General features: G+C 38.3%; 1 protein-coding gene across 1 annotated transcript; it reads left to right on the top strand.

Annotated features, from left to right (window-relative positions):
• The first annotated feature begins 15353 nt into the window (after positions 1-15353).
• LOC135636915 (uncharacterized) lies at positions 15354-19299 on the top strand. Its single transcript, XM_065149089.1, has 6 exons — positions 15354-15643; positions 16131-16310; positions 17516-17597; positions 17898-18005; positions 18078-18236; positions 18841-19299. The coding sequence occupies exons 1-6, from the start codon at positions 15392-15394 to the stop codon at positions 19035-19037; spliced, it is 978 nt and encodes a 325-aa protein (XP_065005161.1). The 5' UTR covers positions 15354-15391; the 3' UTR covers positions 19038-19299.
• The last annotated feature ends 2759 nt before the right edge of the window (positions 19300-22058 follow it).

The following is a 22058-nucleotide window of genomic DNA, read 5'->3' as shown; positions in this document are numbered from 1 at the left end:
ACCGCCAATACCCCAAAAACCCGGGATGAAATACTTTTTTGCTCTAATTTTAAAGTCATTGGGGCTTATAAATACTCCCACCCTTTTATGCATGAAAGGGCAACAAAGAGATATCTAAGTGTGGAAAAATCTTGAAGTGTTGGGGTGCAAAAAGTATTGTAAAAGTGCAAGAGTCCTCTTCCTCTTTCTCTTTAGCTTTGTAATCATCCAAGAAGAGGTGTGAGGCTTATAAGAGTTTTTTCCTAAGTCCATAAAAAAGAGAAAGCACTATAAAGAGTGTTAGGAATGAGTCGGCACTAAGTGGGGGGGGTGAATTAGTGCAGTGATAAAAATTATGTCGGTTTGAAATCTCTCATTTGATTAAAACTGATTTTGGAAAGATACTTAAAATTGAAAGCATACAGAAGAGCATAGTGGATGTAAAGCAAGTAAGTTTGCAATAAAGGTAAATTACACAAATAGAAATGTAAATCGAGTTTATAGTGGTTCGGTTGTCATGACCTACATCCACTCAGCCAATTCCTCTTCGGTCGTGGCCACCAGCATCCACTATCGGTCTTCCTTTAATAGGCGAAGACCAACCACCTTTAACAACACTTTCTCCTTTTACCGGATTTAAGAGATAACCCTTACACCCCCATTTACTCCTCTCTCAAACTATTCTAACACTTAGATTTTTTAGAGGAGTTCACACAAGATTACAATAGCGTTTCTTTCTTTTTCACTCTCAATTCTTATGTATGTTAACCAGGGATGAGAGGGGTATTTATAGGCTTCAAGTTGATTTAAACTTGGAGCCTAAAAATATCTCATCCTATGTTTCCCAAGTCCTGGCAGTACCACCGCCTATGTTGGGTGGTACCATCGCCTGCAACAATGATGCTAGGCGGTACCACCGCCTAGTCTGATGGTACCACTGCCTAGGAGACTGTATCTGGGCGATACCACTGCCTAGACTGGCGATACCACCACCTAACACAGTCTCGGAGATTGTGTCACGATGGTGCCACCTGTTGGATCACTATTTGGGCCTTTCATTCGGCCCAACATAGTCCATACATGGGCCCAACTAGCCCCTAATTGGGTTGGCCCAATTCCAATCTCAATTATGTGCTGACTATAAAATTTAAGATATTTACTAAGCTAAACAAGTCCGTAAGTCTAGGTTTCTTCCGGCGAGCTTCCGGCGAACTTCCAACGATCTCTCGGTAATGTTCCAACAGACTCTCGGTAAGCTCCTGGACTTCACGATGATCTTTTTGGCGAGTTTCGATGAGCTTGTTTCACAAGCACTTAGACTTCTCGGTCAATTCTGGTAGAACTTTCGACGAACTTCCGACGAACTCTCGAACTCCCAACGAAATTGCATTCTTGACTCCGGGACTTTATTTTGCTTTATGCCTTGCCATGTAGTTAATCCTGCACACATAAAACCTACTTCGACCTAGACAATTATTACAAAGCAAATCAAGTGTTGTCCAACATGCCATTGGTTTATCGACGTTTCGTTTGAATCTTCGATGCATCGTCCTCTCTTACAGCCTATTGCCTAATCGGTCAGTTGACCTCTGCAACTCCAATTTATTTGGCGTAATTTTCACTCTTCTTGGCCCAATGCCCGAACTCATGGCCCGAAGCCTTCTATCGATATGTCGACTGATCATTCGGCTCGACGTTCAATCTTCTGACATGTTTTTCTCCGGTCTAACATGATTCTTCCTACTTTAATTTTCTCTCCCTGATTGAAGCATCATGCGTCACTCAAAACACAGATTAAATCATAAATACTATCAATTGGTTTCATCATCAAAATCCAAAATTCAACAATCTCCTCCTTTTTGATGATGACAACCAATTGATGACGAAATTTAAACAAACTCCCCCTATCAATATGTTATATTGATAGAACTTTTAGATTCAAAAATCTAAGCAATATGTTATCATAAACTTATGCATAATATCATTCTTCTCCCCCTTTGTCATCAACAAAAATGAGAGGTTCAACTATCAAGTGTTTAGAAATACAAGTTCAAATCATTGCATAATAATTATAATCTCAAGTTTTATCATCATGCAAGCTAACAATAATTTTGAGTTTTGCAAGTTTGTAAATTTTGCTAGATGTGCTAATTAGCATGTTTTGCTTCTTGAGATAGGCAAAATAGCACTTTTGCTTCTCTTGAGATTGCAAGCTAGTAATTCTTGGTGATGTTCAAGATAGCAAGTTCTACATCATGTAAGCTAGCAAATTTTTATAATATTTTTTAAAAAATAAGCTAGCAATATTTGAGATGTTCAAAAAGACAACTTTTGCTTCTTGAAGTATGCAAGTTAGCAATATTGCTTCTTTGCAAGTTTTTCTCCTAGCAAATTTAGCAAGTGTTACATCATATGAGAACATGCGAGCTAGCAAATTTATATCATTTTAGAGTATGTAAGATAAACTATTTTTGCATCTTTTTGAAATATGTAACTTAGCAAACATTGCTTCTCTTGAGATTTACAAGTTAGCACTTTTTGCTTCTCTTTTGAGATGAGCAAGCTAACAAGTTTACCTCTTGCAAGCAATTTTTTTTCACCCCCTTTGTCATTGGCAAAAAGAGGGGAATAACAATACAATGGTGCAATTCATTTTCCTTTATTTCAATTTATAAATTATGACAAAGATAAAGTGTCATTCTTATTTCAAAATGTCATAATTGAGATAAAACTTAAATTCAAATCAAGGTAATTTTAATCATGATTCACATCATATGTAATACAACATATACATCATCATAATAAAATCATTAGCATTACATGTATCATTCCAAATCAAAAATATTTCACATTATGATGGTATCAAATCTCGAGAAATCAAGATGATGATTCATAAAAAAATATCACAATTTATAATTAAGAGAAAAATTATCATTCATTTTTAACTCATTCAATTTGTCAAATCAATATTTCTTGGGTATGCATGATATCAAAATATGATTTCAAATCTTCAACGTATAACATGCATAATTTCAAACCATTACAAACCATTATCAAGATCATAGTTTGTTTGTATAAGTCTCTCTTTTAGTAAATGATAAGATGAAATAATCGAAGATAGAAAATTTTTTATTCTCATAAAAGATAGCTCAAGTAGAGAAATCAAAAAGAAAGTTCATGATTCGGTTGAAAATTTTTCATTCAAATTCAAATCATCAAAATCACTTTTCAAAAAATTCAATAAAGGCAACTTAAATAGATTCACATGAGAACTCGATTCATATATAATGTCTCAATTTTTCATTAATGCATAAGACATGATTTATTTCAACAAATCTCTTCTTTTATAAATAGATAAAAGAAACATAGGAGATTAAATAAAATAATATCTTGATTCATGCATAAGAAATCTCAAGTTATAAATCTTAAAAAATCAAGATAAAAGCTCATTTAAATTTAAATCATTAAATCAAGATCATTTTCAAGAGATTACTTAAGATAGATTTATCACTAAGAATCACTTGTTGAAAAATCAAAAAGCTTTAGAGGTATTTTCAAGAAAACATGCATTCTCCTTTTTTGTTTTAATCTAAGTGATTTGATTTCATACAAGCATGCCTTTATTTTTTTATGCCAAACAAAAATATGCATCATCGTTTAAAATGAAAAAGAACTTTCATTACGGCAAAGATCGATAATCCATCATCATACATAATTTTGAAAGATAAACCCATTAAACATGATCTCAAATCATCATTACATTATTTTTTTAAAACATCAAGCATGGTTTCATTGAACATAAGGCATCGTCGATCAAAATAAAAAAAACAATACGAAAATCAACATGATTGCATATTATTGCTTCTTAAAAACATACATATGATTATTCTTATTAGGTGTACAAGCATTAGATTTGTATCTAACATTTTGTTATATTTTCATAAAACATACAATTGTCATTATTATTTTCAAAATTACTAGTATGATCCTAATTTTTTAACATTTTCATTACATCATTAAACATGCAATTTTCAAGAAAAATTTATATATAATTTTTCTAAAATAACTCATGAAAAACATCATGTAATTTCGAAATAAATCAAAGGAGTTTCATTTAAGTTATTTACCTCATCGTCGAGAGTCATCAAAGTGAAGTTCGTCGTTTCATCTTCATCGGTTTGCTCCTCGTCATTGGATAAGCTCGATTCATCCCAAGGTACTTCTTTCTTCTTGCATTCATAGTAAGTAGTTACGTTCTTTTTAAACTTATTTTTGTTCTTTAATTCTTGTTTCATGAACTTTTTAAACTTTAAGAGTTCAAGGTCATCATCAACATCACTTGAGTCATCACTCAAGTAGTATTCTATTGTTTGAAGTGTCAAATCAATCATGTTCTTTGGAATGTTGTTCTCAAGCTCTTCATGAGCATTGCAAGTCATTTTATATGTCAATAATGAACCGATAAGTTCTTCGAGAGGAAAGTTATTTAAATCCTTAGCCTCTTGAATGACCATTACTTTAGAATCCTAATTTTTAAAAAGAGATCGTAAAATTTTGTTCATAAGTTCAAGGTTCGAAAAACTTTTACCAAGAGTTTTTAAACCATTGATGACATCCGTAAAACGGGTGTACATGTCAATAACGATTTCGCTTAGCTTCATTCAAAAAAGTTCAAAATCATGCATTAAAAGATTGACTTTAGACTCTTTAACTCTGTTCGTGCCTTTATGTGTAATTTCAAGAGTGTGTCAAATATCAAAAGTCGTTTCACACATAAAAATTTGATTGAATTTATTTTTGTTTAAGACGTAAAATAAGGCATTCATAGCCTTTGCATTTAAAGAAAAAGTCTTCTTCTCCAACTCATTCCAATCGTTAATTGAAAGAGAAGACTTTTGAAAACCAAATTTGATTATATTCTATAAATCGAGATTCAACGAAAGCAAGAAATCTCTTATTCGAGTTTTCCAATATATGTAGTATGTCCCATTGAACATGAGAGGATGAATGAGAGAATGACCTTCTTAAAAACTGAAAAGAGTCATTTCTCTTTGGGTGTTAAACCAAACGAGAAAAACGTGGCCCTGATACCAACTATTAGGAATGAGTTGGCACTAAGAGGGGGGGTTAATTAGTGCAGTGGTAAAAATTACGTTAGTTCAAAATCTCTCGTTTGATTAAAGTCGATTTCGAAAAGATACTTAAAATTAAAAGGATATGAAAGAGCATAGTGGATGTAAAGCAAGTAAGTTTGTAGTAAAGGTAAATTACACAAATAGACATGCAAACCGAGTTTATAGTGGTTCGATCGTCGTGACCTACATCCGCTCCATCGATTCCTCTTCCATCGAGGCCACCAGCATCCACTATCGGTCTTCCTTCAACAAGCAAAGACCAACCACCTTTTACAACTCTTTCTCCTTTTTTCGAGTTTAGGAGATAACCCTTGTACCCTCACTTACTCCTTTCTTGAACTATTATAACACTTAGATTTTTTAGAGGAGTTCACATAAGATTATAGTAGCATTTTTTTCTTTTTCACTCTCAATTCTTGTGTATGTTAACCAAGGATGAGAGGGGTATTTATAGGCCTTAAGTTGATTCAAACTTGGAGCTTAAAAATGTCTTATCTTAGGTTTCCCGGGTCCTAACGGTACCACTGCCTATGTTGGGTGGTACCATCACTTGTTTAACGGTACCACTGCTTGAGAGACTGTGTCTGGGCGGTACCACCGCAGGGCAGAGGCGCTTGTGGCCGCTGCTCCCACGGGCAAAAACCCCGCAGGGGCGGCCGCCAGCGAGGCAGCACCGCCTGCGGGCGCTGCCTCGCCGGCAGAACTGCTCGAGAAGCCAGCGGCGCCCGAAGGGGGCGCCCACCCGCAGCGGCAGCGCCGCCAGCTGGCGAGGGCAGTGCCCTCGCCCCGCCGCACAAGCCGCCGCCGGCAGGGTGGCGGCGGCGGCAGCAGCGAAAGGGGAAAGGGCATTAGGGTTTTCTGGTCAAAAGACAGTTTTGCCCCTCGGAATTTGAGAAATTCCAGTTTCTGTCTTTTGTCCAAATTACGAAAATACCCCTATAAATTCAAAAATTCCCTACATGTCCCTGATTTCAAAAAATATTAATTAATTAAAAGGTTTAGTTGATTATTATTTTTATTATTATCTAGTAGTCCTACATGATGATGATTATTTATACATATGATGTATAATGTGTGGACGGATGATCATGGACCGTGTGATGTGTGTACTTGTGATTATTATTATTGAGGTCTGCGAACCTCCATTATATTTCTCATTTATTGTCGGGCCTGCGTGCCTATGATTAAGTTGTAATCACATGAGGAGGCGCAGCGGGAGCGTGGATGCGATAGCGGGACCCACGAGACGGACGATCGTGATGCATGGAGATGCATCAAGATGTCGACAGAACCGACGAGGACGAGATGGACGATCACAGGGCATGGAGATGCACCGTTGCACACATAGATCTTGATATGAGTGATTAGGCCTACTGGCTCGGGCCTAATCATATTAGGTTGTGGTCCATGATCATCTGATGTGATTGCTTATACACATACTAGATATGTATATATGTTTGCATGCGATGTAGATATATATTAAATATGTATATGTGTGACATGTCATATTAGGAGACCAAATTATAGAAACATCTCTCGATAATATTAAGTCGGTAAACGTGAGGCAATTAGATTGACCCACGTAGCCTTCCATCGTTATGAGTAGGAACCGATTCCCGGTGTAGGTTGAGTTGGTCGAGTCCCTCGAGACTCACCTATATCGCGATTCGTTATCTTGCTTACGACATAGAGATGTCACCGGTGACCGGAGGGCATGGTATGCTTGGTCGAGTCCCTCGAGGGTATATCATCAAATCAGACTCATCTTGTAACGAAGGTGTTGACTTAACCGAGCATCATGGTTGGTCGAGTCCCTCGAGGCCATGGTGATTCGGAGGCCGAACAGGACGGGAATCACAAGGAGTTGTGATCGGCAAGAGTTGCCTACCTTTTAGGCTTAGTGTGATTGGTCGAGTCCCTCGAGGTTACACTAAGACGTTGATTGGATCCTGATCCCCACTAGAAGTCTGTCGGAGACTTCCGTTTCACGTGCTGAGGGTGTCGCGTGACTCGTTAGTAAAATAGTGGGAGCATATTAAGATAGAAGTCCATATCTTGATAGTATATTTCTTGCAAAATCTGCATGTTATTCATTTCTACTACATCTTTATTTTCAAAAAATGTCGCTTTCAAATCCCTTACGTGGCATACTTGATGTCAACCGCCTCACTGGTCCAAATTATACGGATTGGCTCCGTAACTTGAGAATTGTTCTCACAGCGGAGAAAATCGTGTACGTCCTTGATACAGTGATGCCTACGCCCGAAGAAGGGGCAAGCGAGGATGAGATCGCTCGCTACGTGAAGTGCATTGATGACTCGACTCTTGCTCAGTGCTATATGTTGGGCTCTATGACTCCAGAGTTACAAAGACAACATGAAAAGATGGATGCCAGATCCATTCTCCTACATGTCCGCAAATTGTTTGAGGAATAGGAAAGGACTCAGCGATATGAGATATCCAAGAGCCTCTTCCGCGTTAGGATGACTGAGGGGACACCGGTTCAGAACCATGTCCTAAAGATGATTGAGTTGATAGAGAAACTCACAGGTCTAGGAATGGTCCTAGAGGATAACTTGTGTGTGGACATTGTGCTTCAGTCCCTACCAGATTCCTTTTCACAGTTCATAATGAATTTTAATATGAATAAGCTTGAGGTGACTCTCCCAGAGCTCCTCAATATGTTGAGGGAGGCAGAGAGTACTATTAAGAAAGAGAAGCCAGTTCTCTACACTAGTGAGACCAAAAAGAAAAGGAAAGCAGAAAGGTCCCTTAAGAAGGGAAATGGCAAGGGCAAACAAAGTAAAGCAAAGGTTGCTAAGAAAGACCCAACAAAGGACAAAGGCCAGTGCTTCCACTGTGGTAAAGATGGGCACTGGAAAAGAAACTGCAAAGAGTACCTTGCAGAAAGGGCGAAACAAAAGCTTGATGAAGCTTCAGGTACATTCATGATCAGTCTCCATTTGTTAGAATCTTATGATAACACATGGGTATTGGATACCGGTAGTGCTTATCATATATGCAATTCGTTGTAGGTTCTGGCAAGGCCTAGGAGACTTGAAAGAGGCGAGATGGACCTCAAGATGGGTAATGGAGCAAAAGTTGCTGTATTAGCTGTTGGCGAGGTCGCCCTACATCTGCCTAGTGGAGCTTTTATTGCATTAGATGCATGTTATTTTGTTCCTTCTATTATCAAAAACATTCTCCATTTCATGTTTAACAGTTAGTGGATATAAATTTGTTTTTGAGAACAATGGTTGTTCGATATTATTAGATGATAAGATCATCACGAAAGGAACATTGCATAATGGTTTATTTATGTTAGACACCACTCCACATATCATGAATGTAAATGTGTCCAAAAGGAAACGAAATGAGTTGAACAGTGCATACCTGTGGCATTGTAGGCTAGGTCACATCCATGAAAGAAGGATTCAAAAGTTGCTAAATCATGGATATTTAGATCCATTCGAATATGTGTCATATGCAACTTGTGAGCCTTGCATTCGTGGAAAACTGACCAAATCTCCATTTAGTAGAACTGGAGAGAGAGCCAATGAGTTGTTGGAACTCATACATAGTGATGTATGTGGACCCATGTCAACTCATGCCATTGGAGGTTACTCCTACTTCATTACATTTACTAATGATTTCTCAAGGTATGGATATGTGTACTTAATGAAGTACAAGTCCGATGCCTTTGAGAAATTCAGAGAGTATAGGAATGAGGTGGAGAACCAAACTGGAAAGAGTATCAAAACTTTTCGATCAGATCGAGGAGGTGAGTACTTAAGTACAGAGTTTACTCAGTTCCTCAAGGACCATGGGATATTATCCCAATGGACACCTCCTTATACACCCCAGCTCAATGGTGTCTTTGGAAGGAGAAATTGTACGTTATTAGATATGGTACGGTCCATGATGAGTTTCGCTGACCTACCCATCTCATTCTAGGGATATGCCCTAGAAACCGCAGCTTACCTTCTGAACAGAGTTCAAACTAAGTCGGTAGTGTCTACACCATAAGAGATATGGAAAGGGAAGAAGCATGATCTTAAGGTTGTTAAGATTTGGGGCTGCCCTACCCATGTTAAAAGACACAACCCCGATAAGTTAGAATCAAGGACAGAGCGATGCAAATTTGTGGGATACCCCAAGGAAACTTGTGGGTATTATTTCTATCATCTCGAGGACCAAAAGGTCTTTGTAGCTTATAGAGTAGTATTCCTTGAGAAGGAACACATTCTTGGCGGAGACAGTGGGAGAATGATAGAGTTGAGCGAGGTTGGAGAACCAAGCTTAAGCACCACTCTACAGTCCGAGTCTGTTCAGGTACCTAATACACAAGTTTCAACTTTAAGCAGGTCTGATAGAGTATCCCATCCTCCTGAGAGATATGTGGGACATATTAGAGCAAAGGATGTAGAGGATATTGATCCTCAGACCTACAAGGAGGCTATTATGAATATAGACTCCGGGAAGTGGAAAGAAGCCATGAATTCTGAGATGGATTCTATGTACTCCAATAAGGTTTGGAACCTAGTTGATGCGCCCGAAGGTATTGTACCCATCGGTTGTAAGTGGATCTTTAAGAAAAAGATCGGAGTAGATGGAAAGGTAGAGACCTATAAAGCAAGGCTAGTGGCTAAGGGGTATCGTCAAAGGCAAGGTGTTGACTACGATGAAACTTTCTCACCCGTAGCAATGCTAAAATCCATCAGAATTCTATTGGCTATTGCAGCACACTATGATTATGAGATCTGGCAGATGGATGTGAAAACCACATTCCTCAACGGGAACCTCGAGGAGGAGGTGTATATGATGCAACCTGAGGGATTCGTGTCCAAGAACTGCCCAAATAAGGTGTGTAGGTTGCTTAGATCCATTTATGGACTAAAGCAAGCTTCCCGAAGTTGGAACATAAGATTTGATGAGGCAATCAGATCTTATGACTTCGTTAAGAACGAAGATGAGCCTTGTGTGTACAGGAAGGTAAGTGGGAGCGCTATCACCTTTTTGGTGTTATATGTGGATGACATCCTCATCATTGGGAATGATGTAGGAATGCTATCCACAGTAAAGACTTGGTTATCTAGACACTTCTCCATAAAGGACTTACGGGAAGCATCCTATATCTTGGGGATTAGAATCTATAGAGATAGATCCAAGAGGATGCTTGGCTTGTCCCAGTCCAGGTACATAGAAACCATTGTCAAAAGGTTTGACATGGAAAATTCCAAAGGGCAAACATGAATATGATACCTTATGCCTCAGCAATAGGGTCTATCATGTATGTCATGCTATGTACTAGACCTGATATAGCGCATGCTCTGAGTGTCACGAGCAGGTATCAGGCGGATCCAGGCTTGGAGCACTGGAAAGCAGTAAACTATATCCTTAAGTACTTGAGAAGGACTAAGGATCTTTTACTAGTATATGGAGGTAATAGCCTTAAGGTTGAAGGCTTCACTGACTCAAGTTTTCAGTCTGATGTCGATGATAGCAAGTCGAATTCAGGGTATGTGTACACCTTGAATGGAGGAGCAGTGTGCTGGAAGAGTTCCAAGCAAGATACCACTGCTGACTCGACCACAGAGGCGGAGTACATTGCTGCATCAGATGCAGCAAAGGAGGGAGTTTGGGTGAAGAAGTTCATCACAGATTTGGGAGTCGATACAGATAGCGACAAGTCAACTTCCTTATATTGCGACAACTATGGGGTGATTACTCAAATAAGGGAACCCGGGTCTCATCAGAAGTGTTCTAAGGAGGTTCCAGCTTATAAGAGAGATCGTAACCCGAGGAGATGTAGCAGTGGAAAGAGTTCCATCCGAAGATAACATTGCAGATCCACTGACAAAGCCATTGTCTCAGATTGTCTTTGAGCGTCACAGGAGTCTGATGGGGATCAGACACATATGTGATTGGTTTTAGGTCAAGTGGGAGATTGCTAGTCATAGGTGCCCAGCAAGCCAATCACGTGAGTGATGGCACGTGTGACTTAATACAGAATCTTTTTGCTTATTATATTTTGGCGTATATCACTTTATAACTATTGGATAAATGCATATATATATTGTGATGTCCTTGGATTTATGCAATGGGAATCGGCTCGTGATGAGATCACGATAATGAGATCGATTCACCTTTAAACACATATCCTAAATAATCCCGGTCATAGGTTACTCGAGAGGGACATCGTGATAACCGGATAGACTGGTGTGCTGTATACCCGTCCATATGATGGATGCAGCTGGTCTCATAGCTGCTCGTGTAGGGACACTAGGGATACAGTACAGGTGCTCATTGGAGAATGAGTTCACTGATTGATCCGCTTACGGAATGCTGGATGGTTGATGATGCCTAATTGTCAGACAGCAATTCCGTAGTCCTAGTGGTGTATTTGGTCCTTAGACTTGAGACACCAAGGATGTCCTGTATGAGTGCTCCACTCTTTGATACCAGACTTATTGGTTTGGCTGTCCCAAATCTAGTACAGTTGGTCATTGAGAGTGGTAGTCAACATTACGAGGGCTATTGAGTGTTGATAGAGGGTCATCCACTCTCGGCGTCATGAGAGGAATATCCCATGTGTTCTTGCTCAGACAAATCCCTGGCCAAGGTCATTCGGGTTGAGAGAGAAAGATTTCTCCGGGAGAATCCGATTAGAGCGAGACTCGAGTAGAAACCGTATGGGTCTGACAGCACCATGCTCGATATATGGTCTCTCGGATATTAGATGGATGAGGGACTATAGGTACACGGTAACTGAGGACAGACAAGTCCAATGGATTGGATTCCCCTGTATTGTCTGGGGACTACGGCGTAGTGACCTAGTACGTCCGTAGTCGATGAGTCAAGTGAATTATTACAGAGATAATAATTCATTGAGTTAGAAGGAGTTCTAACAGGTATGACTCACGGCCAACTCGATATTGGGCCTAAAGAGTCACACACATATGGTAGGCATTGCGATGAGTAGAGGTTCGGATATGAGATATCCGACGGAGCCCTTGTCTTATTGGATGCAGATCCAATACCCACTAGGGAAGGACCCATTAGGGTTTGACATGGGATCTCTATAAATAGGAGGGATTCACAGCCTCATAGGCTAGAGTCTTTGCTTGCCTTTCCTATTCTCCTCTCCCTCTCCACCTCAGAGTAGGCCTGGAGTTTTGAGGAGCATCGTCGCAATCCTGTTGTGTGGATCACCGCTAGAGAGGAGGACGCTTGACCTCCTTCACCCTCTCCTAAGGATCTGCAAGGAAATAGGGATATACGATCTCCCTAGGTAACATAATCTACTTTATGCGTAGTTTCATGTTTCGCGGATTTTTGCATACCAATCTTCGCACGACGACGAACATCTTTTTGGGAATCGGGGATTTTGTTTTCTTGTTCTTCCGCTGCGCATGTGATGTCGCCCCCATGATTTCCCAACACTAAACAAGTCCGTAAGTCTAGGTTTCTTCCCGCGATCTTCTGGTGAACTTCTGACGATCTCTTGGCAATGTTCCAGCGGACTCCCAACAAGCTCCTAGACTTCACGACGATCTTCTTAGCGAGTTCCGACAAGCTTCTTTGGCAAGCTCCTAGACTTCTCAATTAATTCCAGTAGAACTTTCGACAGACGTCCGGACTTTCGACGAACTCTCGAACTCCCAACGAAATTACGTTCTTGACTCCGGGACTTCATTTTGCTTTATGCCTTACTATTATAGTTAATCCTGTACACATAAAACCTACTTCAATCTAGATAATTATTACAAAGCAAATCAAGTGTTATCCGGAATGCCATTTGTTTATTGGTGCTTCGTTCGAATCTTCGGTGCATTATCCTCTCTTGCGGCCTATTGCCCAATTGGCCAGTTGACCTCCACAACTCCAATTTACTTGGCGTAATTTTTGCTCTTCTTGGCCCGATGCCCGAACTCATGGCCCGAAGCCTTCTACCGATACATCGATCGATCCTTTGGCTCGATGTCCAATCTTCTGATATATTTTTCTCCAGCCTAACATAATTCTTCCTGCTTTAATTGTCTCTCCTTAATTGAAGTATCCTACGTCACTCAAAATTCAGATTAAATCATAAACACTATCAATTGGTTTCATCATCAAAATCTAAGATTCAACAAAGAGGTGGTTGGTCTTTGCCTATTAAAGGAGGACCATTAGTAGACACTGGTGACCTCGGCAGAGGAGGAATCGTAAGTGGATATAGATCACAACGACCGAACTACTATAAATTTCGATGTGTTCTTTCCTTACTACTTGTTCTCTTTACTGCATTTACTTTACTTCATTGCAAACTGTCCAATCCCCTCTTCTCTACTCACTTGTAAACTTATTCGAGTCTAACTAACAGTTTTCGTTGAACTTAGAATTTTATCGAACAAAGTTTTTCGAAATCATTGAAATTTATCGTTTTTATCCGCTGCACTAATTCACCCCCCCTCTTAGTGTCATTCTTAATCCTAACAATGGTATCACTGCCTACAGTACTGACACTAGGTAGTATCACCACCCACTCTGGTTGTACCACCGCTTGACACACTAACATTGGGCGGTACCACTACTTGACACAATCTCGGAGAATATGTCTAGGTGGTACCACTGCCCTGTCTAGCGGTACCACTACTTAACAACTTGGAAAAGTGTGCTCTTAACTTTTTCAGCTCATAGGTGGTTCCACCTAACCTTAGGTAACCGAATGAGCCTTCTATTTGATCCAAAATAGTCTTAACTCAAGCCCAATGGGCCCATAATTGAGTTGGCATGATTATACATGAAACCAACTCAATTAGCCCTTTAAATTACTTCAATCTAGATAAATTATTACTAAGCTTGAATCCTTTATTGACCGGTATGTCATTGGTTCATCCGGTGCTTCGTCCAACCTTTCAGCGGATCGTCCTCTTCTTCAGTGTATTGCCCAATCAATATGTTAACCTCCACCAAATCCGATCTCCTTGGTGCAATGTCCGATCATTCGACTCGATACCTAAACTAATGGCATAAAGTCCTTCTACCAATACGTCGACCGATCCTTTAGCTCGACTATTAATCTTCTTACATGTTTCACTCCAACCTAATGTTTGATTCTTCCTGCTTCAATGGATTTGCCTTTTCTGAATGAAGATAGTCCTGCGTTACTTAAACATACATTAAGATAGTAACTTTATCAATTGGTTTCATCGTTAAAATCTAAGATTCAACATAGATCATCGCTAGAAAGGAGGATGCTTGACCTCCTTCATCCTCTCCCAAAGATCTGTAGGGATTTGAGGATATACGATCTCCCTAGGTAACACTACTATCGCATACATGGTTTTCAGTTTTGCGGGTTTTTGTGCCCGAATCTTTGCACGATTATGAATACTTTTTGAGAAATTTAAAATTTTTGTTTTATGTTCTTCCACTACGGATGTGATGTCGTCCTTATATTTCTCTATAAATCGTGTTTCTAATATGGATTTATCGATCAAACTTTAAAATCAGTTAAAATTTACTATAACACTAATTAACCCTCTCTCCACCCACCCACTCTTGGTGCCATTACGATTCTAACAACATCTCTCACACTCCTTTTTTTGTATAAGGGCTATAGGTGAGGCATGTAGGGGTAGAGGTGACGAGGTTTATGGAGGTGACGATGGCCCTTGCACCCCTTCCTTTCTTGTGTGAGGGTTGCAAGTAAGGCATGTAAGGGTGGGTCTAACGAGGTTAGCAACGATGGCAACCCTCACACGAGAGCTACAAGAAGTGGGCCTGATGGGTTAGAAAGGAGGGGAAGCAATTATTAGGGTTTGATGAGAGTAACGCCTTTATCGCTTGTGGCCTCTACATTCGATTACATTAGTGTCATGAGTGACAGACAGTAATTATTTAAAGTGATAAATATTGATTGATGCAACTAGGTGACAATTGATAGGGGTATAATCATTCTGGAAAATAGATGGTATACCATAATTTCTTCAAGTTGAAATGTCATTTGAAAAATTCTCAAAGTCAATTTTTTTGTAAATTTATCATATATATATATATATATATATATATATAGGTATTAGTGCACAGGAAAACTACTGTTTGACCGAATCATGGTGAAAATTTTCTTTGGGTGATGTGGTCAACGAACACAACTGGTGGCAGTATCAACCCGGATAACCTGAATGCGTGATTCGGCCTAACAGGTACGCGGATTCTATGTACAGAAATGGTAATTATATTATCCTTTGCGCACTTTGCGCACTTCTGATGAGGCTCCCCGGAAGGTTGAGATGAGGGCGGTAGTGATCACGAGCCCTGGCGGCCCCGAGGTGCTACAGGTGCAGGAGGTGGAGGACCCGGTGGTCGGCGACGACGAGGTCCTCATCAAGGTGGAGGCCACTGCACTCAACCGCGCCGACACCGTCCAGAGGAAGGGTTTGTACCCACTGCCAAAGGGCGCTAGCCCTTACCCTGGCCTCGAGTGCTCCGGAACCGTCCTCACCGTCGGGAAATCCGTTGCTTGCTGGAAGGTGGGCGATCAGGTAGTTCTCACCCTCCAACGTGGCTGAACTTGGCGATAGCTTTTGCGTGGAAGTTCGGATATGTTGTTGCTATTTGTGTTAAATGGATCAGGAAGTTTAGTCCCTTAGTCCGTTCTTTAGACAACTTTTTTCAGATTAAGCTACCTGTCTTTAATCAATTAGGTTTCATTATCTGGCAGATTTAGAGTTTTTTTTTCTTGTGTATAGGGATTCCATGTTCTTTGATTCGTATAGGACATTCTTGTTAGTAGAATGGTTGAACAATGATCTACTCTTCGGATCAGGGTTTTAGCAAGTAAATGAGGTTCCAGTTGTGACGAAGCTGGGATTTTAATGCAGAATTTGGGTTGTAAAAGTCCTTGTATTTAGAGCTATGATTGCACGATGTATAGCAATCAAAATAGCTATTTATCCTAAAGTTAAGGTTTGAAAAATAGGTTCTATACTTTATGCACTTGTGCTATGACCTCATTTGTTTCCTCTGCAGGTTTGTGCCCTTCTGAGTGGAGGAGGGTATGCAGAGAAGGTAGCGGTACCTGCTGGACAGGTTCTTCCTATCCCGGAAGGTGTCACTTTGAGGGATGCTGCAAGTTTTCCTGAAGTGGCATGCACTGTGTGGTCGACTATTTTCATGACGAGCCAGTTGTCCCCTGGGGAGACACTGTTGGTAAATCTCATTATATGTTGTCTTTGAAGATTCGTGCCTGTAACATCTTATCTAATTGTTTGTCATCAGTATTGTCTAATCAGATTGTAGGCCTTTCGTTTGGAAATATTCATATCATGAGGTCTAGTGGTTAACAATTTGTATCTAAATTATTAATACTTGGTCTAACAATCACAAAAGCTAGATTATGTCATATGTTATTACCACACTCCATTCGAGCTGTCAAGTGCTGTTTCCAATTGTTGACCAAACCAATGAGTATTCTCTACCATTAAGTTCCTACATTTAGAAACGCTGGAGTACAGGTTGTAGCCTCATTAGCTTTACCACTTAAGGTAGCAATAACATTGTAGAGAATTATCCAAATAACATCAAATTCTTTAATTCTTGTTTCTTTTTTCCTATTTGAACATATGTTTCTCCAAATGGTTTTCCAGATTGAAATACATACAATTTTTTTTACATTTAAATGATTATTTACTGAATCAAACATACATTTCCAAATTATTCACAGGTTATTTAAGAAAAACTGTGAATTAGAATTTGCCAAATATATTTATTGTCATCTTATTTTTTATTTGTCCATGTTCTTTCTGTCTTAACATGATTATTCATTGCACAAAGAAGTAATTAAATATATAAAAAAATATTTTTTCTATTTTTTCTATTTTTTTACATGTAGGGTTAGATTTTGAGGTTCATTGTGCAGTGCATTTTGTTAAAGTTGTGTTAGATATAAATGATCATATTATTTTCTTCTCTTTAAAACAAAAATTAATAGCGCACTCTAAATGTGAAAAAAAAATTCCAAAGAAGGATGTCTTCCGCTAACTTGTTGAGATCCTCTAATTCATTTGTACTTAGTAATTTACTGTACTAGTTAAGAGTGCAAGTGCATGGAACTATGTATGAACATAATAATTAACAACATGGAAAAATGACTGCATTTTCATTATTTCTGTAGAGTACAAAAGCATAATCTTTCACCTGTAAGGTATCAGTTGTTGGTTTGGCTTGACATCATCATCATGAATTTTTGCTCATTTCTTTTGAGTAATAGCAGTGGAGTTCTTTTTTAGATGATGTTCCTATCAAATGACATATGCAATCCTGGAAAAGAAAATCTAAACTTTTGTCCGTTTGGTTAAACAGATATTCTTTACAAGATTAAACCTATAATACTTGGCCTTTTCAATTATTTTCAGGTTCATGGTGGATCTAGTGGAATTGGTACCTTTGCTATTCAGATTGCTAAGCACGTTGGAATTAGAGTGTTTGTGACAGCAGGTATGCTAGCATGAATAGAAATAGTTAGAATTTCCCTATTGTGCTATAGAAGGTAACAAATCTTTCTGACATGTTACAATTCTTGGCCATGCCAGTCATCACAGCCCTATGTCGGCTGGCACAACTAAAAAGCACCCTAACTATGGCCAATATTTCTAGCATGGCACATGCCTATACTTTCCTGGCATCGTAAATCTCACCCATGCCAACTTGTGCCACTTGTCATGGCAATCCTTGTAACATGTCACCTAAATAGCAATCAGTTTCAAGATATAATGTCATTGAATTGCATCGATCTAGGAAGTGAAGAAAAATTGGCTGCTTGCAAGAATCTTGGTGCTGATGTTTGCATTAATTACAAGACTGAAGACTTCGTCGCAAGGGTAGAGGAAGAAACTGGAGGAAAGGGTATATCCACTGTGCTCCAGCAGCTTGGACTGCAATGCAGATATCTGACAATAGAATGTAACTATGATGCAGGTGTTGATGTTATACTGGACAATGTTGGCGGGTCTTACCTGCAGAAAAATCTTGATAGCTTGGGTATGGATGGTAGGCTTTTTATCATCGGTTTCATGGGAGGGGCAGCGACGGAAGTAAACCTGTCTTGCTTATTGGCAAGGCGCCTTACTATACAAGGTATAGCCTCCAGTTTCTTCTCTTATTCTGCATGTGCCTAAAAGTTGTATTTCATAGATGTTTGCCAAGTTTTTCATAATGAATGGACCTGACAAAAGTCAGAAGGGTTCTGGAAGCTGTATGTTGTAGTGTTTTGCTGCTAGTTGTTCTTATTATGAGTAGATCTCACAGAAGTTAGGAAGGTGGACTACTTAAGAATGAGTTGTAGTTTTTCTTAAGTTAATATAAATGAAAAATCAGGAGCAGGGGACGTGAGTTCCATGCTTGTGTCTTGTCAATTACTTCCTGTTATTGTTGTCTTCAGTGAATAATGTTTCTTTTGCAGCATTTATACCATAAGTCCAAAGGTTATTCCCTTGCCATATGACAATTTGTGGTTATCAGGAACCGAAATCCTAATTATCTTATTACTTTCTATCATCTTATTACTTTCATCAAAATCTGGATTAATTGCAAAAGTTTAAGCGCAATATAAATTGCCAAAAACTTCTATAAGAAATGTTTGTGATAGGAGCTTTGCTGTGTGCTAACCTGTCTGACGTTGCAACATGATTACCACATAAAGAGTTTGTACTTTAATTGACTATGAACCTTTTTTCTACAGCTGCTGGTCTGCGCAACAGAAGCCTTGAGAACAAAGCCAAAATAGTTGCTGAGGTGAAGAAGCATGTGTGGTCAGCCATTGCAGCAGGCAAGGTGAAGCCCATCGTTTACAAGACCTTTCCTCTGTCAGAAGCTGCGGAGGCTCACAGGTTAATGGAAGGCAGCTCTCATGTTGGCAAGATACTGTTAATTCCATGATCACGAGAGTGAAATCTTTCACTTCTTACAATAAAAGGTATGCACTTTATGGTGGTATAAGACCTATTCCAGTAGCAGCTGTAAACTTCAATGATGAACATGCGAATAAACGCAACTAGTGTCACTACGTTGATCAATGTTTGAAGTGTTGTAAACTAAAGTATCCCTTCTCCTCCAGTGTGAAAGCTGCATGTAATATGAATCCTATGGGGTCATCTTCCCCGGCACACGAAAGAAAGGAAGGATGTGGAACTCTTGTATATATCCTTGATATGGTTTGAATTAGAATTGAATTGGTTTAGAATTGAATCAGTTCAACAGTTTGACGATTTCGAATTGAACTAAAACCATGACAATATGCATCGGTTCAAGTTTTTGAAAAATAAAATTATTTAAAAATTAAAATTAGAACTGATGGTTTCGATTTGATTTCTAATTATCTAAAAGGAAAATTAACATTTTAATAGTGTATCGCCCTCTTGGAGCGCCACGTATGGCGGTAGCCAGTTCCAAACCTTGAATTCTGTTTGGGGTCAGACAGGTGAAACATATAATGTTTCTCTTCGGCGTTTCGGAAGAGCTCCTCTTATCGTCTGTCGATCTCGCTTAGAGATACATTTATCTCTTTGGCTCGCTCTCCTCTCCCCTTCGATCGTTCCGCCGCAATGATAAGAAGGAAGTTGTATAAGACGAAGCTCTGTACATTATTCCAGAGGGATCGATTGTTGGGAAAATACGACAAAGAAGAGGATAAAAACACTATGGAAACAAATAACAAACACAAGATCAAGAATACTTTAGGAAAGATATTTAGGCTTGAAACGTGTATAAACACTTTCCTAAAAACGATTTTTGCATCCTCTTCTCAATAAGATTGCTATGGGTTTGATGCAAATAGTTTTAGTGGATATGACAAGCCTTTAGAAGATCTGTATTGAGCAAACAATAAAGAATCTTCAAAGAGGAATTAGAGAATATCTAATTCAATCACTTGAGAGTAAACTTGGAGAGTAAAGAAGAAGAATATGAAAAAGATGTCTTAATAATTTACCCTTAAATATCTATTTATAGATATTTTCTTAAAAGACACGACCTTTGAAAAATAACTACCAAAATAACTATAAAAGAAAACATATTTTTAAATAAATCTTTTGAAATTTTTTTTTTTTTTTAATTTGAACAATTTATAACAATCTCCCACTTGTTCAAATTTAAAATTTTCTCCAAGTGATTAAATAGTATTTATGAATAAAGTAATATATCTTTCGATTTGAATATTATCTTAGTGTAAGCATCACAAAGTGAAGTCGAAATCCCAAATAGCATAAAAACTTTGAATTTGTTATTCCTAATGACAACACTGGTGATACCACACACATAAATACAATATCCTTGTATTCCTCATAAAATTTTGCTCGGCCCTAATATGGCCTTGGACTTATCCAAGTTCATGAACTTTTATGAGAGAAAACTCCAACTCTCAATCGAAGCGGCACCACTTCTAAGTTCATATAGGTGAAGTTCTTATAGTATCTTTATCACTCTTTGAGATACTTGTCATAACTTGATTGAACTTCATTAAGAGTATAATTAACTCAACCCTCATTCGGTGACAACCAGCACTTTAACATCTTTAGATGAGACTCGTAAAATATTTCAAAGTGCTGAACCACTCCACATGTCATTGATTTGTTCTTACCCTTTAAACTCTTCATTACTCATTTCATAATGTTGAGTAGGGTTGCTATCATTGGTGGATCTTTTATTCAAGGAGTTTTAGCCCCATCCATTTTGATGTTGATCTTACAACTTCTCTTGTAAGAGGTTTGGTGAATGAATCATCTTCCACTTGTAAAACAAGAGGAATTATTTTTGCTTTTCGTACACGAGTGCTTCTTCTTAATTTATGAGATTGCTCTCCAACCTCTTGTGAACTCGATTGATGTCCAATCAAAGGAATATTAGGTTGCTTACCAACCTTTTGAGATGTCTCCACTAGTGATTCTTCACTAGTTGGAGGATGAACATTATTACTTGAAGTCAATAAATGTTCAAAGAACTCCACATATCGAGATTCTATTATGATATTAGACTCCAAATTAAGAAGTCTATATGCTTTGCTATTTGAGGCATAGCCTATAAATACACATTTGATTCCTCTAGGTCCCAATTTTATCCTTTAAGGATCATTATTTTTACAATATACAAGACACCCCCACACTTTAAAATAACCAATGTTAGGTTGTCTTCCTTTCCAGAACTCATATAAAGAGATCTTATATATATTTTTTTAGAGGGAATTCTATTTAAGATATGACATGCAGCCAATAAAGCTTCTCCCCACAAATTATAAGATAATTTAGCATGCAACAACATAACATTAATCATCTCTAGATAAGTTCTATTTTTTCTTTCTGCTAATCTATTTTGCTTAGGTGTTCATTATGCCATGTTGTTCACAAAACAAGTTAAATTCATTAGGAAAGTATTCTCCTCCTCTATCACTTCTTAAAGATTTAATTTTCTTCCCCAATTGATTTTTAACTTCTGCTTTATATGCCTTAAAAGCATTAAAAGCATCATTTTTATGTTTCAATAAGTCCACATATGTGAATCTAGACATATCATCTATAAAAGTAATGAAATATCTATTACCTCCTCTCGTTAATGTACCATTTAATTCACATATATCAGAATGTATTAAGTCTAACAAATTAGTATATCTTTCAACACTTTTGAATGATTTCTTCATTATCTTTGATTTAACATAAATTTCACATTTATTAAGATCATCAAAATAATAATTTATTAAACCATACTTAACCATTCTTCTAATAGTGCTAGTTCCAATATGTGCTAATCTATCATGCCATAATGAATAAGAATCAATAATATAAATCGAAGCAACATCTTTATTAAATTTAGAATCATTGTCAACAATAGATAATTTGACCATTCTCTTAGCGGAATAACTTTTTCCAACAAAAGTTCCATTACGGGATAGAATTAACTTCCCGGATT

The sequence above is a fragment of the Musa acuminata genome, chromosome BXJ3-4 (assembly GCF_036884655.1).
Source record: "Musa acuminata AAA Group cultivar baxijiao chromosome BXJ3-4, Cavendish_Baxijiao_AAA, whole genome shotgun sequence".
In the NCBI taxonomy this organism is placed as follows: Eukaryota; Viridiplantae; Streptophyta; class Magnoliopsida; order Zingiberales; family Musaceae; genus Musa; species Musa acuminata.
This window is presented reverse-complemented; position numbering and strand designations above follow the sequence as displayed.

What these genes read in the sequence shown, in the direction of transcription:
- LOC135636915 (XM_065149089.1), top strand. Translation starts at nt 15,392, where the DNA reads ATGAGGGCGGTAGTGATCACGAGCCCTGGCGGCCCCGAGGTGCTACAG. An exon ending in GCTGGAAGGTGGGCGATCAG is followed by an intron (nt 15,644 to 16,130) that starts GTAGTTCTCACC and finishes TTTCCTCTGCAG; the next exon opens with GTTTGTGCCCTTCTGAGTGG. An exon ending in AAGGCGCCTTACTATACAAG is followed by an intron (nt 18,237 to 18,840) that starts GTATAGCCTCCA and finishes TTTTTTCTACAG; the next exon opens with CTGCTGGTCTGCGCAACAGA.